This window comes from Pempheris klunzingeri, chromosome 2 (assembly GCF_042242105.1).
Source record: "Pempheris klunzingeri isolate RE-2024b chromosome 2, fPemKlu1.hap1, whole genome shotgun sequence".
Lineage (NCBI taxonomy): Eukaryota > Metazoa > Chordata > Actinopteri > Acropomatiformes > Pempheridae > Pempheris > Pempheris klunzingeri.
Genome location: NC_092013.1, coordinates 311,720 through 327,857, shown reverse-complemented (window position 1 = coordinate 327,857; position 16,138 = coordinate 311,720). Strand labels below are relative to the sequence as shown.

General features: G+C 48.7%; 1 protein-coding gene across 1 annotated transcript; it reads left to right on the top strand.

Moving 5' to 3' along the window:
- The first annotated feature begins 428 nt into the window (after window positions 1–428).
- On the top strand, window positions 429–15,847 carry rspo4 (R-spondin 4). The gene is made up of 5 exons (XM_070851686.1): window positions 429–513; window positions 7,029–7,217; window positions 7,851–7,988; window positions 9,101–9,307; window positions 15,705–15,847. The coding sequence occupies exons 1-5, from the start codon at window positions 429–431 to the stop codon at window positions 15,845–15,847; spliced, it is 762 nt and encodes a 253-aa protein (XP_070707787.1).
- The last annotated feature ends 291 nt before the right edge of the window (window positions 15,848–16,138 follow it).

Below are 16,138 nucleotides of genomic sequence, written 5' to 3'. Positions count from 1 at the left end.
ATGGCTACGGGATAAGTGGAGCTCGTTTATTGCAAATTTGACAGTGGTAGTTAAATGGTGAGTTTTCCCTCCAAGCCTGCAGTGTGGAAGCAGGCGAGGCTCTGTGCTCTCTGCTCTCTGCTCTCTGCTCTGTGCTCTCTGCTTTACGGCCGCCCGGCTTTTCATCTGAGCACTAAATCTTCTGTGTGAAACAGAACGAAGAAGAGGAGGGTTTTCTCTCCGCTTTCTCTTCTCTTTCACCTTCATGTTCTTTTTTTCATCGCCTGCAAGATCATCTCCTCCACTTCACCTCCATCCACCCCACCGTCTCCTTTTTACCCCTCTCATCTCCCTCCGTCCCGTGGATCTGAATCCTCCACCTGCCACCCCCGCCGTCCCTGCAGATGTCCGCAGCCTGGCGCTGAAGCGGGCGCTCGCCAGCAGCCCAGATGCATCTGCGACTCTTTGCCATTGTGACATCTTTGCTATGTGAGGTGATCAGGATGGGCTCTGGGGTCGTGCAGAAGCAGAGCGGTGAGTACTCTGGGGGCCGAGGGCTGAGGGGGGGCCAGAGGGGTGAGAGGGGCCCGAGGGCTGAGGGCTGAGGGGGAGATCATTCTAATTATGGATTATTGACGATGTCTTTTCACCGATCACTTGCTTACATAAGGAAACATTAATGATTGTACATGAAGAGGCTCAGTGAACCTTTAATGAGACTGTGTTTCCTCCTGCTGCTCCACATCCACAGCTGAAACACTTCGGCGTTCTTCCACCGGACCAGTCGATTTCTACAAATCTTTATCAAATCTTTGCCCCCCCCCCGCTCTTACTTCTTCTGCTATCTGTGGCTGAGTTCGTTTGCTGAGGACCAGCAGAGACTCCACAGCTTCAGATTCTCCACAAAATCCACATTTGTATTAAAAACTGAAACAGTGCAGCGAGCCTCACGCTCACCGGCATTTCCTCAGGAATTCAGGACTAATGGAGGGGGTCCGGCCTCAATTACTCCGTCATTTTAGCTTCCGATGTTTCCACACAGCCCCGTCGGTGGAGCAGCGCGGAGCCTCTGACTCTCTTTCAGGATAACAGCTTGTGACAGCAGCTCAGACTGACACCACACGATCCAACACGCAGGCTCATGTATGAATAATATAGTCTTCATCACTCGTCATGAAAAGGACCCTTTCATATAATAACTGCTGTCACTTCACACGTCTTCAGCCTGAAAGGCTCCGGTGACTAACGTGTGGACGTGGTGCTGAGGGTGGAGGGCAGCGTGACATGTTTAGGTCCAACAGGTCAAACACTCGTCGTGGGTCCGACAGGCTGTCAGGGTTCATCGCTTCCCTCTTCACCGCCCCCGCCCTCCCTATCAGCCCCCCCTTTATTCCACACACCACTGAAAAGGTTTCAGAGAGAGAAAGTGGAGCCGCAGAGGTCGGGAGGGTGAAGTCACCGTCGTGTCACATGGGACTGTTTTAATCCGGGGGGGGGGGGGGTTAAAAACAACCAGATCGTCTGGTGGCTCTTTATCGGATGTGTGATGTGTGTGTGATGAAGAGCAGCACTGATTTATCTGTTAGTTGGTCGTGAGTGAGGAGGCTCATTGAGAGCGAGGACAGTTTTCAGGTTCCCTCTCTGTTTGTGACTGTTTGGTGAGATTACAGATTATTTCACCTCCTTCACATCGATGTAAAGCAACTCAGCTGTGTGTCTGTGTGTGTCACACAGACTGATCTATAGCTCTCCTGTTATTTTACAGCAGTTTGTAATCTCGTTTCTTGATTCTCAACCTGGAGCTGCAACATTACATGGATGTGTTGCTATGAGTCCATGTCTGTCCCATGACTGTATGTGCTGTCTCTACTGTGTGTGTGTGTGTGTGTGTGTGTGTGTGTGTGTGTGTGTGTGTGTGTGTGTGTGTGTGTGTGTGTGTGTGTGTGTGTGTGTGTGTGTGTGTGTGTGTGTGTGTGTGTGTGTGTGTGTGTGTGTGTGTGTGTGTGTGTGTGTGTGTGTGTGTGTGTGTGTGTGCGTGTGTGTGTGCGTGAGGACAGTCTGTATTATCAGCTGTGTGGTTGTATGAGGTCCTTCTCCAGTCAGTGATGGCAGACTGTCCTCCAGACTACATTCACAAAAACACTCATTTTAGCTCACAGAACAGGAGCTGCTGGTCTGCTGCTGCCTCCATCAGTCAGTTTGTTTGTGCTATTGTGAGACTTTGGCGTTTTAAATTATTAGTTTGGATCCTAAATAACATGTTAGTTCATTGATCAAGGCAGGTTTAGACCAGAAACTCCAGTGTGCTGCAGGGTAAAATTATAATGTTTTTTATCAATGGAGTCTGGTGGCTTTGAATCCAGCAAAGAGAGAGAGAGAATAGCTTCAGACAGACTTCTCTGACGGAGGATAAAATGGTGAAAAGTGCCTAAATCTCCTATCCAGTCAAACTGATGTTGGTTTTTTTAGGTGGGGGCTCATGAGGCTGTTTATCTTGAATCCTTTAACTGAAGAACTACAAGTGCAGACGAAACAAGTGTGAAATGTCACATTGAGCGACGCCACCGTTTATTTAACAAAAAACAAGATCAGCGCACAAAGACTTGACATAAAAGAAGAAACAGAGTTAGAAATGTGAGAGCAGTAAGAATTGAAGCCTCATGGTGCTCCTGCATGTTCTAGATGTTTCCTGCACACTGTGAAGGCCTCAGCTGATCATTAGAATCAGCTGTGATGGAGCAGAGAAACATCCAGAACCAGCAGGCAGCGCTCTGCACGGGTCACATGGGCGAACGCCGTCAGAATATGAAGACGTAACACACACCAACTGTCCTCTGACCTCACAGAGTGGGAACAGCACACCTGTAACCCAAATGGAATCGACTGTCCTCACATCCTCACTGCACCCGGCACGTTTTTCTTGTTATTGGACACGTTATGATGCATTATGGGTATTTTGGCTCCAACTACAGAAGCGGCGGCTGCTGTTCATTACGGGGAAATGACACCCTAAAACAGGATTCTTACTCTTTCTACCAGTGAGTCTGATTCACTGGAGCTAATGATCTCATGCACAGCACAGTCTGTGAAGTCTTTAACAGACCAGGTGCCTCACTGGGTGAAGAGGAGCCTGCAGGTTACTCCCCCAGAGCTCAGGACAAGCTGTCTTATGGCTTCATGATTCTTTTGTGAACAGAATCTTTCCTTACGTACATTTGGCTTTTGCTTGTTGCTTTGCAGAGTGACTTGGTGGCGTGTGCCCCCAACCGTTAGAAAATATCGATCATCACTACTATATGGTCGCTTCACTGCCTCTTCAGTCCTTTTTAAACCGCTCAGTTCATTTCTTAGCTTCAGCACATGATCAGAATCCAGTTTTAGGGTGGAATGCCCCTTTAGACACTATCCTGTTTCCCTAAAGCCTTGGCCGAGCTTGTTACACCTGGTGCTCGTTAAAAACCCAGTGCAATCCCAAGCGAGGTCAGAGGCCACCGCTTTATGCTACCTAACGCTTCCCCGAAGGGAGCAGATCGATAGCATGTGTGAGGCGTTTCCCAGACGACGGGGGGGGGGGGGGGGAGGCTGGGTTCTTCTGCTCTCATCACTCTTCTTCACTTCTTCACACCGCACGATTCAACGGCCCATTCCCCCCTCCGGACGGTCAGGGGGTGTTCCTGACCTGAGGCCAGTGTGAGCAGACGATCGGCCCAGTGAGGGCTTCCCAGGCCTGAGGGGTGGGCAGGTTAACGTTGCTGTCGCTGGGCCAGAGCACCATAAAAACTAGCCCTCTGCCCCCCCCCACTGTTTTCAGGCTTTAGTAAATCTCACCCATGACGGGAGACTTTGGCCAAGAGAGCAAGCGATCCTATTGGCTCTCCAAACACACGTCACGTCCTACCAGATGTTCTCAGCAATCCAGCTAACTTCTAGCTAACAGCTAACTTCTGGCTAACAGCTAGCTTCTAGATAACAGCTAACTTCTGGCTAACAGCTAGCTTCTAGATAACAGCTAACTTCTAGATAACAGCTAACTTCTGGCTAACAGCTAACTCCTAGATAACAGCTAACTTCTGGCTAACAGCTAACTCCTAGATAACAGCTAACTTCTGGCTAACAGCTAACTTCTAGATAACAGCTAACTTCTGGCTAACAGCTAGCTTCTAGATAACAGATAACTTCTAGATAACAGCTAACTTCTAGATAACAGCTAGCATCTAAAGCTAACTTCACTTTCCTGTGAGCAGGAGGCGCTGCCCACCTGGTGGGAGGAGCTTAGGGGATGGACCAATCAGAAGTCACTGACGTGTTTGATCATTACGCCGATGAGTGACAGGAACAGTGATGATCAGGAGCCAGACAGCGGCCCCTCCTCAGTTTACTTCCATGTTTAGACCCCCCAGAATGATTCTAATAACTCTGAAAACTTCTGTCTGCTGTTGGCTGAGAGATTTGATCGGCGCTACAGAGCTCACAGGTCATCTGATGAATCACACCAGGAGCTGCCAGGACAAACTTCTGTGTGCCAGTCAGCTGCTAAACTGAACCAATCGGGGTTAAAAGGCTCTTTGGCCCCTGCTGCTGTTAAAGGGACGGTCCGTGTTATCTGCAGGGTGGCTGTCTGAGCTCCTAACACACAGTCAGTGTGTCACACCCCCAGTTTGGTGTGGATGGGGGGGCAGTTTACCTGTATTCTGTATTTAGAGTATTTTCACTGCTTCCCTTCGCTATCAGACAGCCATCGTTATGTCCACCTGCTCCTCAGAGCCACCAGACTCCATTAACAAAAACTATGGTTTTACTCTTGAAGCACTGGACACGCTGAGTTTTCTTTCACTTCCATCCTCAGTCCAACATGCTGATGTGTTAACACATCGTCCCTTTACTTCCTCTTTCATCCGTCATATAGTTTTCATCTTTTCCATCTTCTATTTCTAATCTCTTACAGCACTCGTCTCTACACACAGGACAGCCAGGTCAGCTCACCTGGGAGTCACACACACTGTGACCTCTGATGACCTCTGACCTGATTAACCACGCCACGTTTTTCTCACACACACACACACACACACACACACACACACACACACACACACACACACACAGGTATTTTCGGAGGATCAGACGTGTGATTGCTCTGACTCACGCACTTCATCTCCTCCGTAGCTTCAGCCCATCTTTCCGTCCGTACCCCCCCTTATCCCCGTCAGATTGGAAGCATTCCTACTTTGTCTGCTGTCTTGTGTGTATGTGGGAGCAGACACGCTGCTCGCTGTTATAATATAATAAGACTTACTCTGGCTTAGCCATAAACCCGACTGTCATGCTACCAAGACACGTGAAATCCATGGTCGGGGTGCACGGCCCGTCAGGGCTGAGCCCCCACCCTGTGCCAGGAGACAGAGCAGAACTTTATTTTCCTCTCTGGATGTCTGAAGGGTTCTTGTGTCCTCACTTGATGAGGAAACGTGAGACAGGAGACCGTCCACTGTGTCATCACATCATTCATCTAAACTTCTGCTGTCTTCACTTCACTCATGTAGTTTTCTGTCTTTGGTCACTTTTGGCCTGTTTTGCTTCCGTGTTGTTTTTCATTTCGTTCACGTGTTCATTTCTCTCCACTCCGTCTTTTCTCTCCTCAGAGGAACAAACGTTCACCTGAGCATCACTAACAGACCTCCCTCGGCCATTCATAAACCACTCAGCCGGATTTTCTCTCTGGGAATAATAATAATAGTAACAACAACAACAACAATAATAATAATAAATATAATAATATTAATAGTAATAATGATGATAATATTATTGATAATGATAATAATAATGATAACAATAATATTAATAGTAATGATGATAATAATAATATTAATAATAATAATGATAATAATAATATTAATAGTAATAATGATAATAATATTAATAATAATGATAATAATAATATTAATAGTAATAATGATAATAATAATGATAATAATATTAACAATAATGATAATAATAATGATAATAATATTAACAATAATGATAATAATAATATCAATAGTAATAATTATAATAATATTAATAATAATGGTAATAATAATGATAATAATAATATCAATAGTAATAATTATAATAATATTAATAATAATGGTAATAATAATGATAATAATAATATTAATAGTAATGATGATAATAATGATAATAATATTAATAATAATGATAATAATAATAATAATAATAATAATAATAATAATGATAATAATATTAATAATAATGATAATAATAATGATAATAATAATATTAATAGTAATAATGATAATAAGTCATCTGTAAAAACCTTTCATCTCTAACGTGTCGACAAAAGTTTCCTTTTATTTCGTGTTCAGATTTCTGTTCTGTTCATTTCCATATTCAAGCCTAAACTTTCAGACAGCCTGTAATAAAACAAATCCCTGAAGCGTCATGGCTCCAGTTCTAAACAGCAAAGAGACACTTTCACTCCTCTGATGTTACTATAATACTACTCTAATATTCCTGATGCTGGTTTGACATCAGTGTGATGTCACTGTTCAGTCTTTATCATTCTTCAGGTGAATATTTCAGAATGACTCTCTGACCTGAGGGTGTTTCTGACGCTCCCATTTATTCTACAGTCACAACTTTACACCAAGTGTCTCCTCTCCCCCCTCACCCTCTCTTACCGTCTCCTCTCCCCCCTCACCCTCTCTTACCGTCTCCTCTCCCCCCTCACCCTCTCTTACCGTCTCCTCTCCCCCCTCACCCTCTCGTACCCTCTCCTCTCCCCCCTCACCCTCTCTTACCGTCTCCTCTCCCCCCTCACCCTCTCGTACCCTCTCCTCTCCCCCCTCACCCTCTCTTACCGTCTCCTCTCCCCCCTCACCCTCTCGTACCGTCTCCTCTCCCCCCTCACCCTCTCGTACCGTCTCCTCTCCCCCCTCACCCTCTCTTACCGTCTCCTCTCCCCCCTCACCCTCTCGTACCGTCTCCTCTCCCCCCTCACCCTCTCGTACCCTCTCCTCTCCCCCCTCACCCTCTCTTACCGTCTCCTGCAGCTCACAGGCAGACGGCCGAGGACTGTCGCGGCTGTCTGGAGTGTTCCCATGACAACGGCTGCGTGCGTTGCCCAGAGCGACTCTTCCTGTTCCTGCAGAGGGAGGGGATGTCTCACCACGGGACGTGTCTCCACGCCTGCCCCGCCGGACACTACGGACAGAGAGGGAAGGACGTCAACCGCTGCACGAGTACGTCCCCGCTAAAAGGGCCATTTCACCAAATCACACACGACTCACTGGCCTCGAGGCCTAAACTGACGAACAGCAGAACAACAGACGCTCCTTCGCTGAGATGCACCTCACTGAGCCAAGAAAAGGGAAAACATCAAGAGTGGCTCGTTCCTGATAGAAACATGTTCGACTAAAGAGATGCCAGGAAGAGCTCAAAAGAAGTTCTTTCCTCCAGACTGGAAAAGTGCAAACTGACAGACTACAGTCATTCACATGATTGTCTGATAATTAGATGACGTGAGCACATCATAGAGAAGCTTTTAGGACTCCAGCTTCCTGGAAAACTCTGTTTAGATGTTGTTCTGCTGCAGCAGCACTGGAGGCGAGAGAGCAGACAGTGGAAACTGGCAGGGACAGTTGTTTATGTCCCATTAAGGAGATTCTCATTTCACTGCCTCGGCACTGTAAGGACAACTATGGTGCTTTTAAATCAGTCAGTCAGTCAGTCAGTCAGTGTCAGACAGTCAGTCAGTCAGTCAGTCAGTGTCAGACAGACAGACAGACAGACCCCCACCCCCCACCCCCCCACCTGCATCTCACCGTCGGTTTCCTCCTGAACTCTGACTAACTGTGATGTGTCCCTCCTCCCAGAGTGCCGCTCTGCAGACTGTGAGCACTGCTTCAGCCGGGACTTCTGCACCAAGTGTAAGTCTGGCCTCCAGCTGTTCAAAGGAAAGTGTCTGAGGCGCTGCCCCCCCCTGACCTTCGCCCACCAGACCGACTGCCTGGGTAAGCAGACACTGCACGGCTACTCGTGGCCTCGTCCCATCTGAGGGGGGGGGGGTTTAATCCACCGTTCTCCTTTTGGTCTCTGCTTCTTATCTGGTAGTTGATTTTGGTCCAGACCTTTGACCTTTGACCTTTGACCTTTGCTCAGATTCACCTGTTTGACCTGTGACACCTTCCAGCCTCTGCTTTAGCTGCCGCTCACTCCTGGTTCATCATCTGTCTCGTCTGCTCCTCAGCACGATTCTCATTAGAGACGTTTTTAGAATTCTTCTTCATATCTCACTGTGTAACCCCCCCCCCCTTCAAAGTAAGTGAGATATATTGTTGAACTGATCACTGGGGGCCGTTTGGGACTCCAGACCCCCCCTCTGCCGTCCACCTGCTCCATCTGCAGCTACTGTTGTTTCTTTGCAGCGTGACCACATCTGGTTTCCATGTCTGACTGCTGCTGCTCACCTCCAGTCACTGGAAACCCATCGTTTCTACCCCGAGTCTGACCGCGATGATGACGATGATCACTGACAAATGTTGTCCCATCTTGGCCGAGCTTGCAGGTTTTTCCGTTGTGGACCGCGTGGAAAAGCTTGCAGCGACTGATTTTGTGGGTGACATCACTCATTAACTTCCCGTGTGTTAATGCTTCAGCTCAGAGGGACACTTATCTTCATTATCTGTGTACATTCAGCCACTTCCTGCCAGCACGCAGGCTGAGGAAGGAACAGTGCATATCAGCGTCTAACCCTTAACTCATGCGTATAGTAGTCCGTGGTAATATAGAATAGCCCCCCCCAAAACTACACGCTCTTATTCCACTGACTGACAAATGTGCAAAGTCAAGATAAAATGATAACAATACAGCCCAAAAGCTGGGGGGGTTGGGTTCAGGAGAAGATCATGGGGGTTGTTTTGGGTTAAAATAAGTACAAAGTACAGTCACATGGTGTTTGACCCCTCTGTGCACCCCGACCTCCCTAAGAGGACTACGTTCATCCTTCGCTGAGGCCGCCATCGGCCCCGTGGGTGCGGCACCCCCCCTCACATGTTTCTCAGAGATCTGCAGCAAAATAAAAAGGCAGAATTTGAAACCAGATTTTTTTGTGTGTCTCTCTCAGAGGACTGTGTCACAGCCCCCGTGGGAGACTGGAGCGAATGGAGCATCTGTCTCCATGACAACGCCACCTGCGGCTTCAAATGGGGGCGGCAGACCAGGACCCGGGGGGGCGGGCGGTCCGGCAGAAGGCATGAAGAGAACGCGGCGTCACTTTGCCCGTCGCACAGCGAGACGCAGAGGTGCAGGATGAAGAGAAAGTGTCCCACAGGTGAGACGGAGGCAGATTCCAGGTGCAGCGGGGTTATTCTGCCGACAGGTGTGGGTTCACTGCGCTGTTCGCTCCTGTGTTATGTGCTGCGGTTTATGAAGCCGACTGGGGGGGTCGGACCCTATAAAAACAGCATGTGCTTCTTCTAATGAACTCTTGACGTCAGCAGTGTTCCCTCTCAGGAGCAGTCGCTGCAGAAGCTTCCTCGCTCAAAGGTTCAGACCTGCAGGGTGCCGTACACCTGCAGGGTCACCTCAGGGCGCCTCAGTCTCCTGCTCTGATTGGTTGGTTTCATTCACTGATTCACCGTCTCTACTACTGGGGGGGGTCTCTGTCATCGTGGTTCTCATCCACGTACCTCTCTCCTCACTATGACCAAATATTACCTGCTCCCGCTGTGTCTCATGACAGCAGACGGTCGGGGGGGGGAAAGGTTTATCTGTTGGGTTCACGTGAAGAATTAAGAAATCCCACACGGGGGGGTTGGGGTGGGGGTGGTGAGACTGTTAGACGACACCATCTTCTCAGCACTGACTGATGTTTGATCACATGGTTGGAGAAACATCTCGCTGAGGTTATTCCTGAGCAAACATCATCAAAGGTGTATCTCCACTCTCCCAAAGCTCCGGAAAAACCGTCACAGATGGAAGCCGAAGAGAAGCATGAAGATGAGAGCGATAACAGACTCTCGGATGTCCACCTCGCTCGGCTCCCCGTGGCTAAAAAAGGACTTACATTTCTGCTCCACGGTCAGATAACATCTTAAAACATCACACGTCCGCAGCTTCATCAGGCGCTTGTGCTTTGATGTGGCCTCCATCCAAAGACTTCCAGCCTCTGAGACGTGGTGTCCGTCTCAGGGATCGGAGAGATCGTGCCCACGGTGTAATGCTCATCATGTGTTCTGGGTTTGGGACGCTCCAAAAGGAATCCAAAGAATATTTTGGAAGCTCTGTGTTGTGGAAATGCTGTCAATACTGGTTAAACTTGTACTGAGGAGAACAAAGCAGTGTGCTCTCACTCCCTCATTCTTCTGCCCTCATCAGCAACACAAGTGCTGTACTGGAGACATAAATCCATGAAGAACCTCATTCAGATATCACTAAACATTAAATACTACAGTTGGCAGCGGTTTCTGCTCTCCGTCCTCAGCCAAGATGTTGTCGGGACCTTTTTATTGTTCCTCTTATACAAACAAGAAGCTGTGAAACTTGTAACTAGCACAAAGGAATGTACGGAGCCGAGCTCCAAACCTTCTGGTGAGAAAGCCGACAGTCATTTCTCTCTAAAGCTCTAAATATTATCCTGCTTCAGCGTCCATGTGTGCGTGTCTCTGTGCTTTCCACTTCTCCCACAATGGAAGGCATGTCATTTCAAGTAATTATCATTATCATTGTCAGATCGTATGTCCGGTGGCATTAGCAGAGGAAGAAATCTGATCCAGCAGAGTCTGGCTCCGGGATCGGGCCCGTGGACCTAATAGCACACATCTGGGATAAAAGGAGGCTGTGGCATCTCTCTGACATTCCTCTGTTGTCCCAGATTAGACGGCTCTAGTCTCTTCATTCCTGCTCTCTTGTTGTCTTATTGTTTTCAGATGAGGAGGAAGGACACGGTCTCATCTCCCATCCTCTCTCTGCTCGTTCTAGCGAAGGTGTTCTGCTGTCAGTGACACAGTTATATCTCCACCGGAGTCCAGGTTATCAGCAGCAACCCCCCCAGTCAGGAGGGACACGGAGGGAAGGGAGGACGTTAAAGTAGCAGTTGCTGCCTGGATCATTTGGTTTTGGTTCAAAAAAGTTGAGGGTTGGCAAATAAATCTGGGGGGTCAGAAGAGCAGCGTTCCCACTGATGAGGAGCCCTTCAGCGAAGTGAAGCTGATGAATGGACGGGTCAGTAACAGCCAGTCACTCAGGAGCTCACTGTGCTCACTAATGGGGCCTTTTCTTAGGCTTGTGGGGTTATATGTTCACAAGGAGACTGTTGTGGCTTCAGACACATGTTTGGTGTTAGTCGGAGAGCTTATTAGCTGTATTTATGGTGGTGATAATCTCCCATAACTGGACTGATTTACTCTTCTCCCCTTAAAGAAGAGAGCGGCAGCGCAGCTCTCATTTAGGTCCTGAAGACTGAAAGAAGCTGCATGGCTGGTATTTTATGATGCAGTTCAACAAGTTCAGCCTCGTGCATCTGTGTTGCATTTTTATACAACAAACTAATAAAAGCCGCCCTGTCAGACGTTCATCTTCCATACGGTTCCACAGCGGCTGCAGCCTGTTGGTGTCTGCAGGCTGCACAGCAGAAATATAGAGAGAGAACAGAACTCCTCTGAAGGTCCTCTGAACCTACAAGTGAGATCTGAACTTCACTGTTTAACGGACCAAGAATAAAAACCAAGCACAGCGAGCAGAACAGAACAGAACAGAACAGAACAGAGCAGAACACTATATCACTCTATCCGTCGAGAGGCGGGGCCACCCTGGACTGGTCCCCATCACTAATTAAAATATGTGAATACTTCCCAAACATCGTTTCCCTCCAGGACAGCCCGTCCCAGGCTGCTGCTAATGAGCGGGGGCCACGTGTCCCCTCATCAGGGCTCGTTTTTAGGGACACACTGATTTTATCCAGATCATTTTTTATGGGCACGTGAGCTCATTTTCTGCTCCGGCACTCTTCACAGAACTCCCCTGATTTAGATGTGAAAGTAGGCAGAAGAGCGCGGCCTGGGGCGCCGCGGACCGCTGTGACCGTGATGTTGGTAATATGTGGCTGCAGACCTTCACTGCACGTCCCCATGTTCCCATCACTCTCTGCTGAAGGGTTACTCTTCATACTGCCAGATTTAGGGTGAAACACTTATTCTGTATTTCCTTTTAGCACATGATCCACATCATGGTGTCTGAGTGACTGGTAGGTAGTAAAAGTGTTGGAACTGGTCCAGTAGATCACCTCAGCCAGCAGCCACCAAACGGGCTGCAATGGCTGCAACGTGATCCTTTGGGACAACTGCACCTGATCACAGTAGGTCCACTAAAAGAGCTTGTTTGATCCACTGACAGGCTCAGAGTGTTATTCTAAGTGTGTGACAGCATCATGGAAAGGATCCCTACAGAGAGAGACCTGGAAGATCCTTTTGGCAGCTGTCAGGGCCAAAGTGGCTCAGAGGGTAACAGGACACAGGCAGAGAGCTGAGGAACATTAAGCTGAAGCTCAGGGATCCCGGAGCAGACGAGGCCTCGGGGCAGCAGATTCTTTAGAGACCAGGCTGCTCTGCTCTCTGTCTGTTAGTGTGACTGACTCCATGAAGCTCTCATCAGAGACCAGACCAGAGAAGTGCTTCTGGTTCTGGTTCTGGAGGAGCTGACCGTGAGACAGACGGCCTTCCTCCTGCTTCTGGGATTATTCTACGACTCGCAGGCGTCTTTTGTCCTGAGAAAATAAATCTACACGACCCCCCCTCGGCGTCTGTCTCGGTGCGGCAGAGAGCGGCAGCCACACTGACAGGTGTACCTGTACCTGTGTGATGCCTTCACTGCACTCACGTGGTGTCGGGATAATGGGAAAAAGGAGCTTCCTGCTGGGAACAGTTATGCGAGCTGCGGTCCACACAGAGCGGCCTGGATCGCTTCGACAACTTCTTTCTCAGCATGAAGTCTGACAGGAGTCAGGTGAAGATCCTGGAGCGGCCATGTTGTTTTACAGCCTCACAGCTTCACAACACACCTGAACGCACCTGAAGGCAGCACTGTACTCAGGCTTCGGTGTGAAGTACGAGAGAACGTCTGGGTTGGTGGGTTGATTGATTGGTTGATTGGTTGATTGGAAACAAGAGCTAATGCAGCATTTTAAAGACCAGACAACAGCAAACCCAAACAGCTGCTGAGGGTGAAGTCCCGGCTGCTCACATCCCTGGCAGATGACTGGATGTAGATATCAGACGTTTTCTGCCTCGACAGTGACGATCTTGTGAAGTTTAGACTGAACTACCTGGTTCAGGTGAGGGAACCACTGCAGTCTGTACACAGGAAACAGGAAACAGGATGCAAACGTCCCCGTAGACCCTCCGAACGAGGTTCATGTCCCTGAGGGAGGAGCTATAATCAGTCTGAGCACACAGGACAGCTATCAGATACCAACACTGATGTTTGAGGAGTCTGACGACGACGGAATTCTTTACATGAACGCTGATCAGGATACTCTAAACCTAAACGTGTGTGGCCTCACACTGAGGCTGTAATAACCTGCTTACTGTGGATACTTCACAGGTCCTGATGTGCAGCTTTCATTACTTCCTGACAGAAATACAACTCAAATCTCCAATCTGCCTCCACTCCAGTAGTTTGGTGGCCAAAGCTGCACACGTGACACATAAATAAAAAAAACTGCAGTACCTGCTTGACATTTCTTTTTGGTCTGAGGCCTTCCTGCCGGAGTGTCCACCCCTTACAGATCTCCCTCAGCTGTGCTGGAGATGTGTGTGTTCATATTCCAGTTTCCTGACGATCACAAACCTGCTGAGAAAACAAAGCAGTGCTGTGACAGGCTGCAGCATCAAACTCTACAACATGAAAGTGTTGAAAAGTTAAACAAAGTTTAGTTTAACAGACTCCATCCTGCCAGTCTGCATCACAGCTCAATTGTTGGACTGCTCCTTTAACCTGCTCCATCGCTCTACTCTCACACACACACACACATTAGCCCGGAGGTCAGTATTTACCGCTGAGCCTCATCAGGACGCCGAAGGTTCAGAGAGCCTGAGCCTGTTTCCACTGTCTGACGGAGAAGATCCTCCAGACTGAGTGATGTGGTCACAGTCACTGGTATGGATTCACAGAATGAATGGAGTTCATTAGAACCACAGAGACATCAGCTCTGAGTGTGTGTGTGTGTGTGTGTGTGTGTGTGTGTGTGTGTGTGTGTGTGTGTGTGTGTGTGTGTGTGTGTGTGTGTGTGTGTGTGTGTGTGTGTGTGTGTGTGTCTGAGTGTGTGAGTGTCTGAGTGTGTGTGTGTGTGTGTGTTCGCCGCCATGACTCTCTACTTTGACACCCTTTGTTCTTCAACACAGCAGGAACTCAGCAGAGTTTAGTATGAAGTGATTGAAGAGTTCCTGCTGGATCTCTGTCCCAGATGTCTGTGGATCTTTGGATCATTGTTTCAGACACACAGGGGTCACAGGGGTCGAAGGTCACGAGCGTAACACACAGTAACACAGACACACTAAGTGATGGAGGCAGCAGAGAAGCAGCTCCTGTTTACTGACACCTAAAATCACTGTTTTTGTGAATGGAGTCTGGTGTGTGTGAGAGCGATATAACAGCTTCAGCCCCGTCTGACAGCCAGCTGAAGCAGTGAAAATGTTCTAAAAACAGCGTCCACTGAAACTGATGTTAATGTTTTTGTCTGCAGTCTTTTCTGATCTTCTATCATTTGTATTATTGTTCATTTGAAGTTGACTTGTCTGACAGATTCTCCATTAGAAGATTAGAAAGGTTAGAAAGAACAGCCGTCCTTTCCTGTCGGTGACTGATGCTGTAGAAAACCGTGAAACAGGCCGCTGGAGACGTTTACAGACACTAAGTCATCCTGGTCAGAACCCCCCCACGGGGACTCCTGCTGTCTGATGAATATCTGGGGGTGTGCTCCTCATCTGTGGACTCTTCCTCTTCCTGCCTTTCTGTCTGCATCTGTTCTTCCTCTCCGATGTCCAACCAGCCTCTAAATCAGACTCAGCGCTGCGCAGAACAAGAACTGACCCGGAGCCAAAGGTTCTGCAGCCCTCTCCTCCTCTGAACATCAAAACCACATTTTCTGCCAAGGCTGAGGAACAGCATGAGACGGCTATAGGACGGAGGAGAAGGTTCCCCTGCTGAGGGTTCCACCTGCTGAAGGTTCCACCTGCCGAGGGTTTCCCCTGCCGAGGGTTCCCCCTGCTGAAGGTTCCACCTGCTGAAGGTTTCCCCCTGCTGAAGGTTCCACCTGCCGAGGGTTCCCGCTGCTGATGGTGGAGAAGAGGAGCAGCAGGAGAAGAGGAGCAGCAGGAGAAGAAGAAGAGCAGCAGGAGAAGAAGAAGAGCAGGAGAAGAAGAGCAGCAGGAGAAGAAGAAGAGCAGCAGGAGAAGAAGAAGAGCAGCAGGAGAAGAAGAAGAGCAGCAGGAGAAGAGCAGCAGGAGAAGAAGAAGAGCAGCAGGAGAAGAGGAGCAGCAGGAGAAGAAGAAGAGCAGCAGGAGAAGAGCAGCAGGAGAAGAAGAAGAGCAGCAGGAGAGGAGGTCTGACTGCAGCATTAGTTTGTGTGAGCTGTGACCAGGAGCTCAGGTGGATGATGATGATGATGATGATGATGATGATGATGATGAAGGTTTGTCCTGCTCACTGTTTCCACTCTGTTTGTCTTTCAGGGAGGAGACAGAGTAAAGCAGGAGGAGGAGGACTGGGGAGGAAGAGGGAGAGAAAACGACTACGACTGCTCGCCATCAGCAACGCGGCCAACTCGACAAACGCAACAGCAGACGGCGGCGCCGAGGAGGCCGTCGGTCCCTGAGCGGTCGTCATCGCCGCCGTCTTTACCAGGATCAACGGCTCCTCCTTTCCTCACAGCTGTCCTGTCTGCTCATTGGCTGCTTCCTGTATTTATCAGTACTTCTATGACTGAATGGGATTTTATTCCACGACATGAATGTATGATTCAATAAATGTATATTTTGATGCTGCAGCCATGAACTGTCTCATTTACATGTTTTACTACCTGCTGAAGGGAGAAATGTTCGAGCAGCACCTCAGCAGGTGTGTGACAGTGGGGCAGTGTGACAGTAGTACAGTGGGGCAGTGGGAC

Coding starts and splice junctions, on each gene's coding strand:
- rspo4 (XM_070851686.1), top strand. CDS start 429: ATGCATCTGCGACTCTTTGCCATTGTGACATCTTTGCTATGTGAGGTG. Junction 514..7,028: donor GGTCGTGCAGAAGCAGAGCG/GTGAGTACTCTG, acceptor CGTCTCCTGCAG/CTCACAGGCAGACGGCCGAG. Junction 7,989..9,100: donor CCACCAGACCGACTGCCTGG/GTAAGCAGACAC, acceptor TGTCTCTCTCAG/AGGACTGTGTCACAGCCCCC.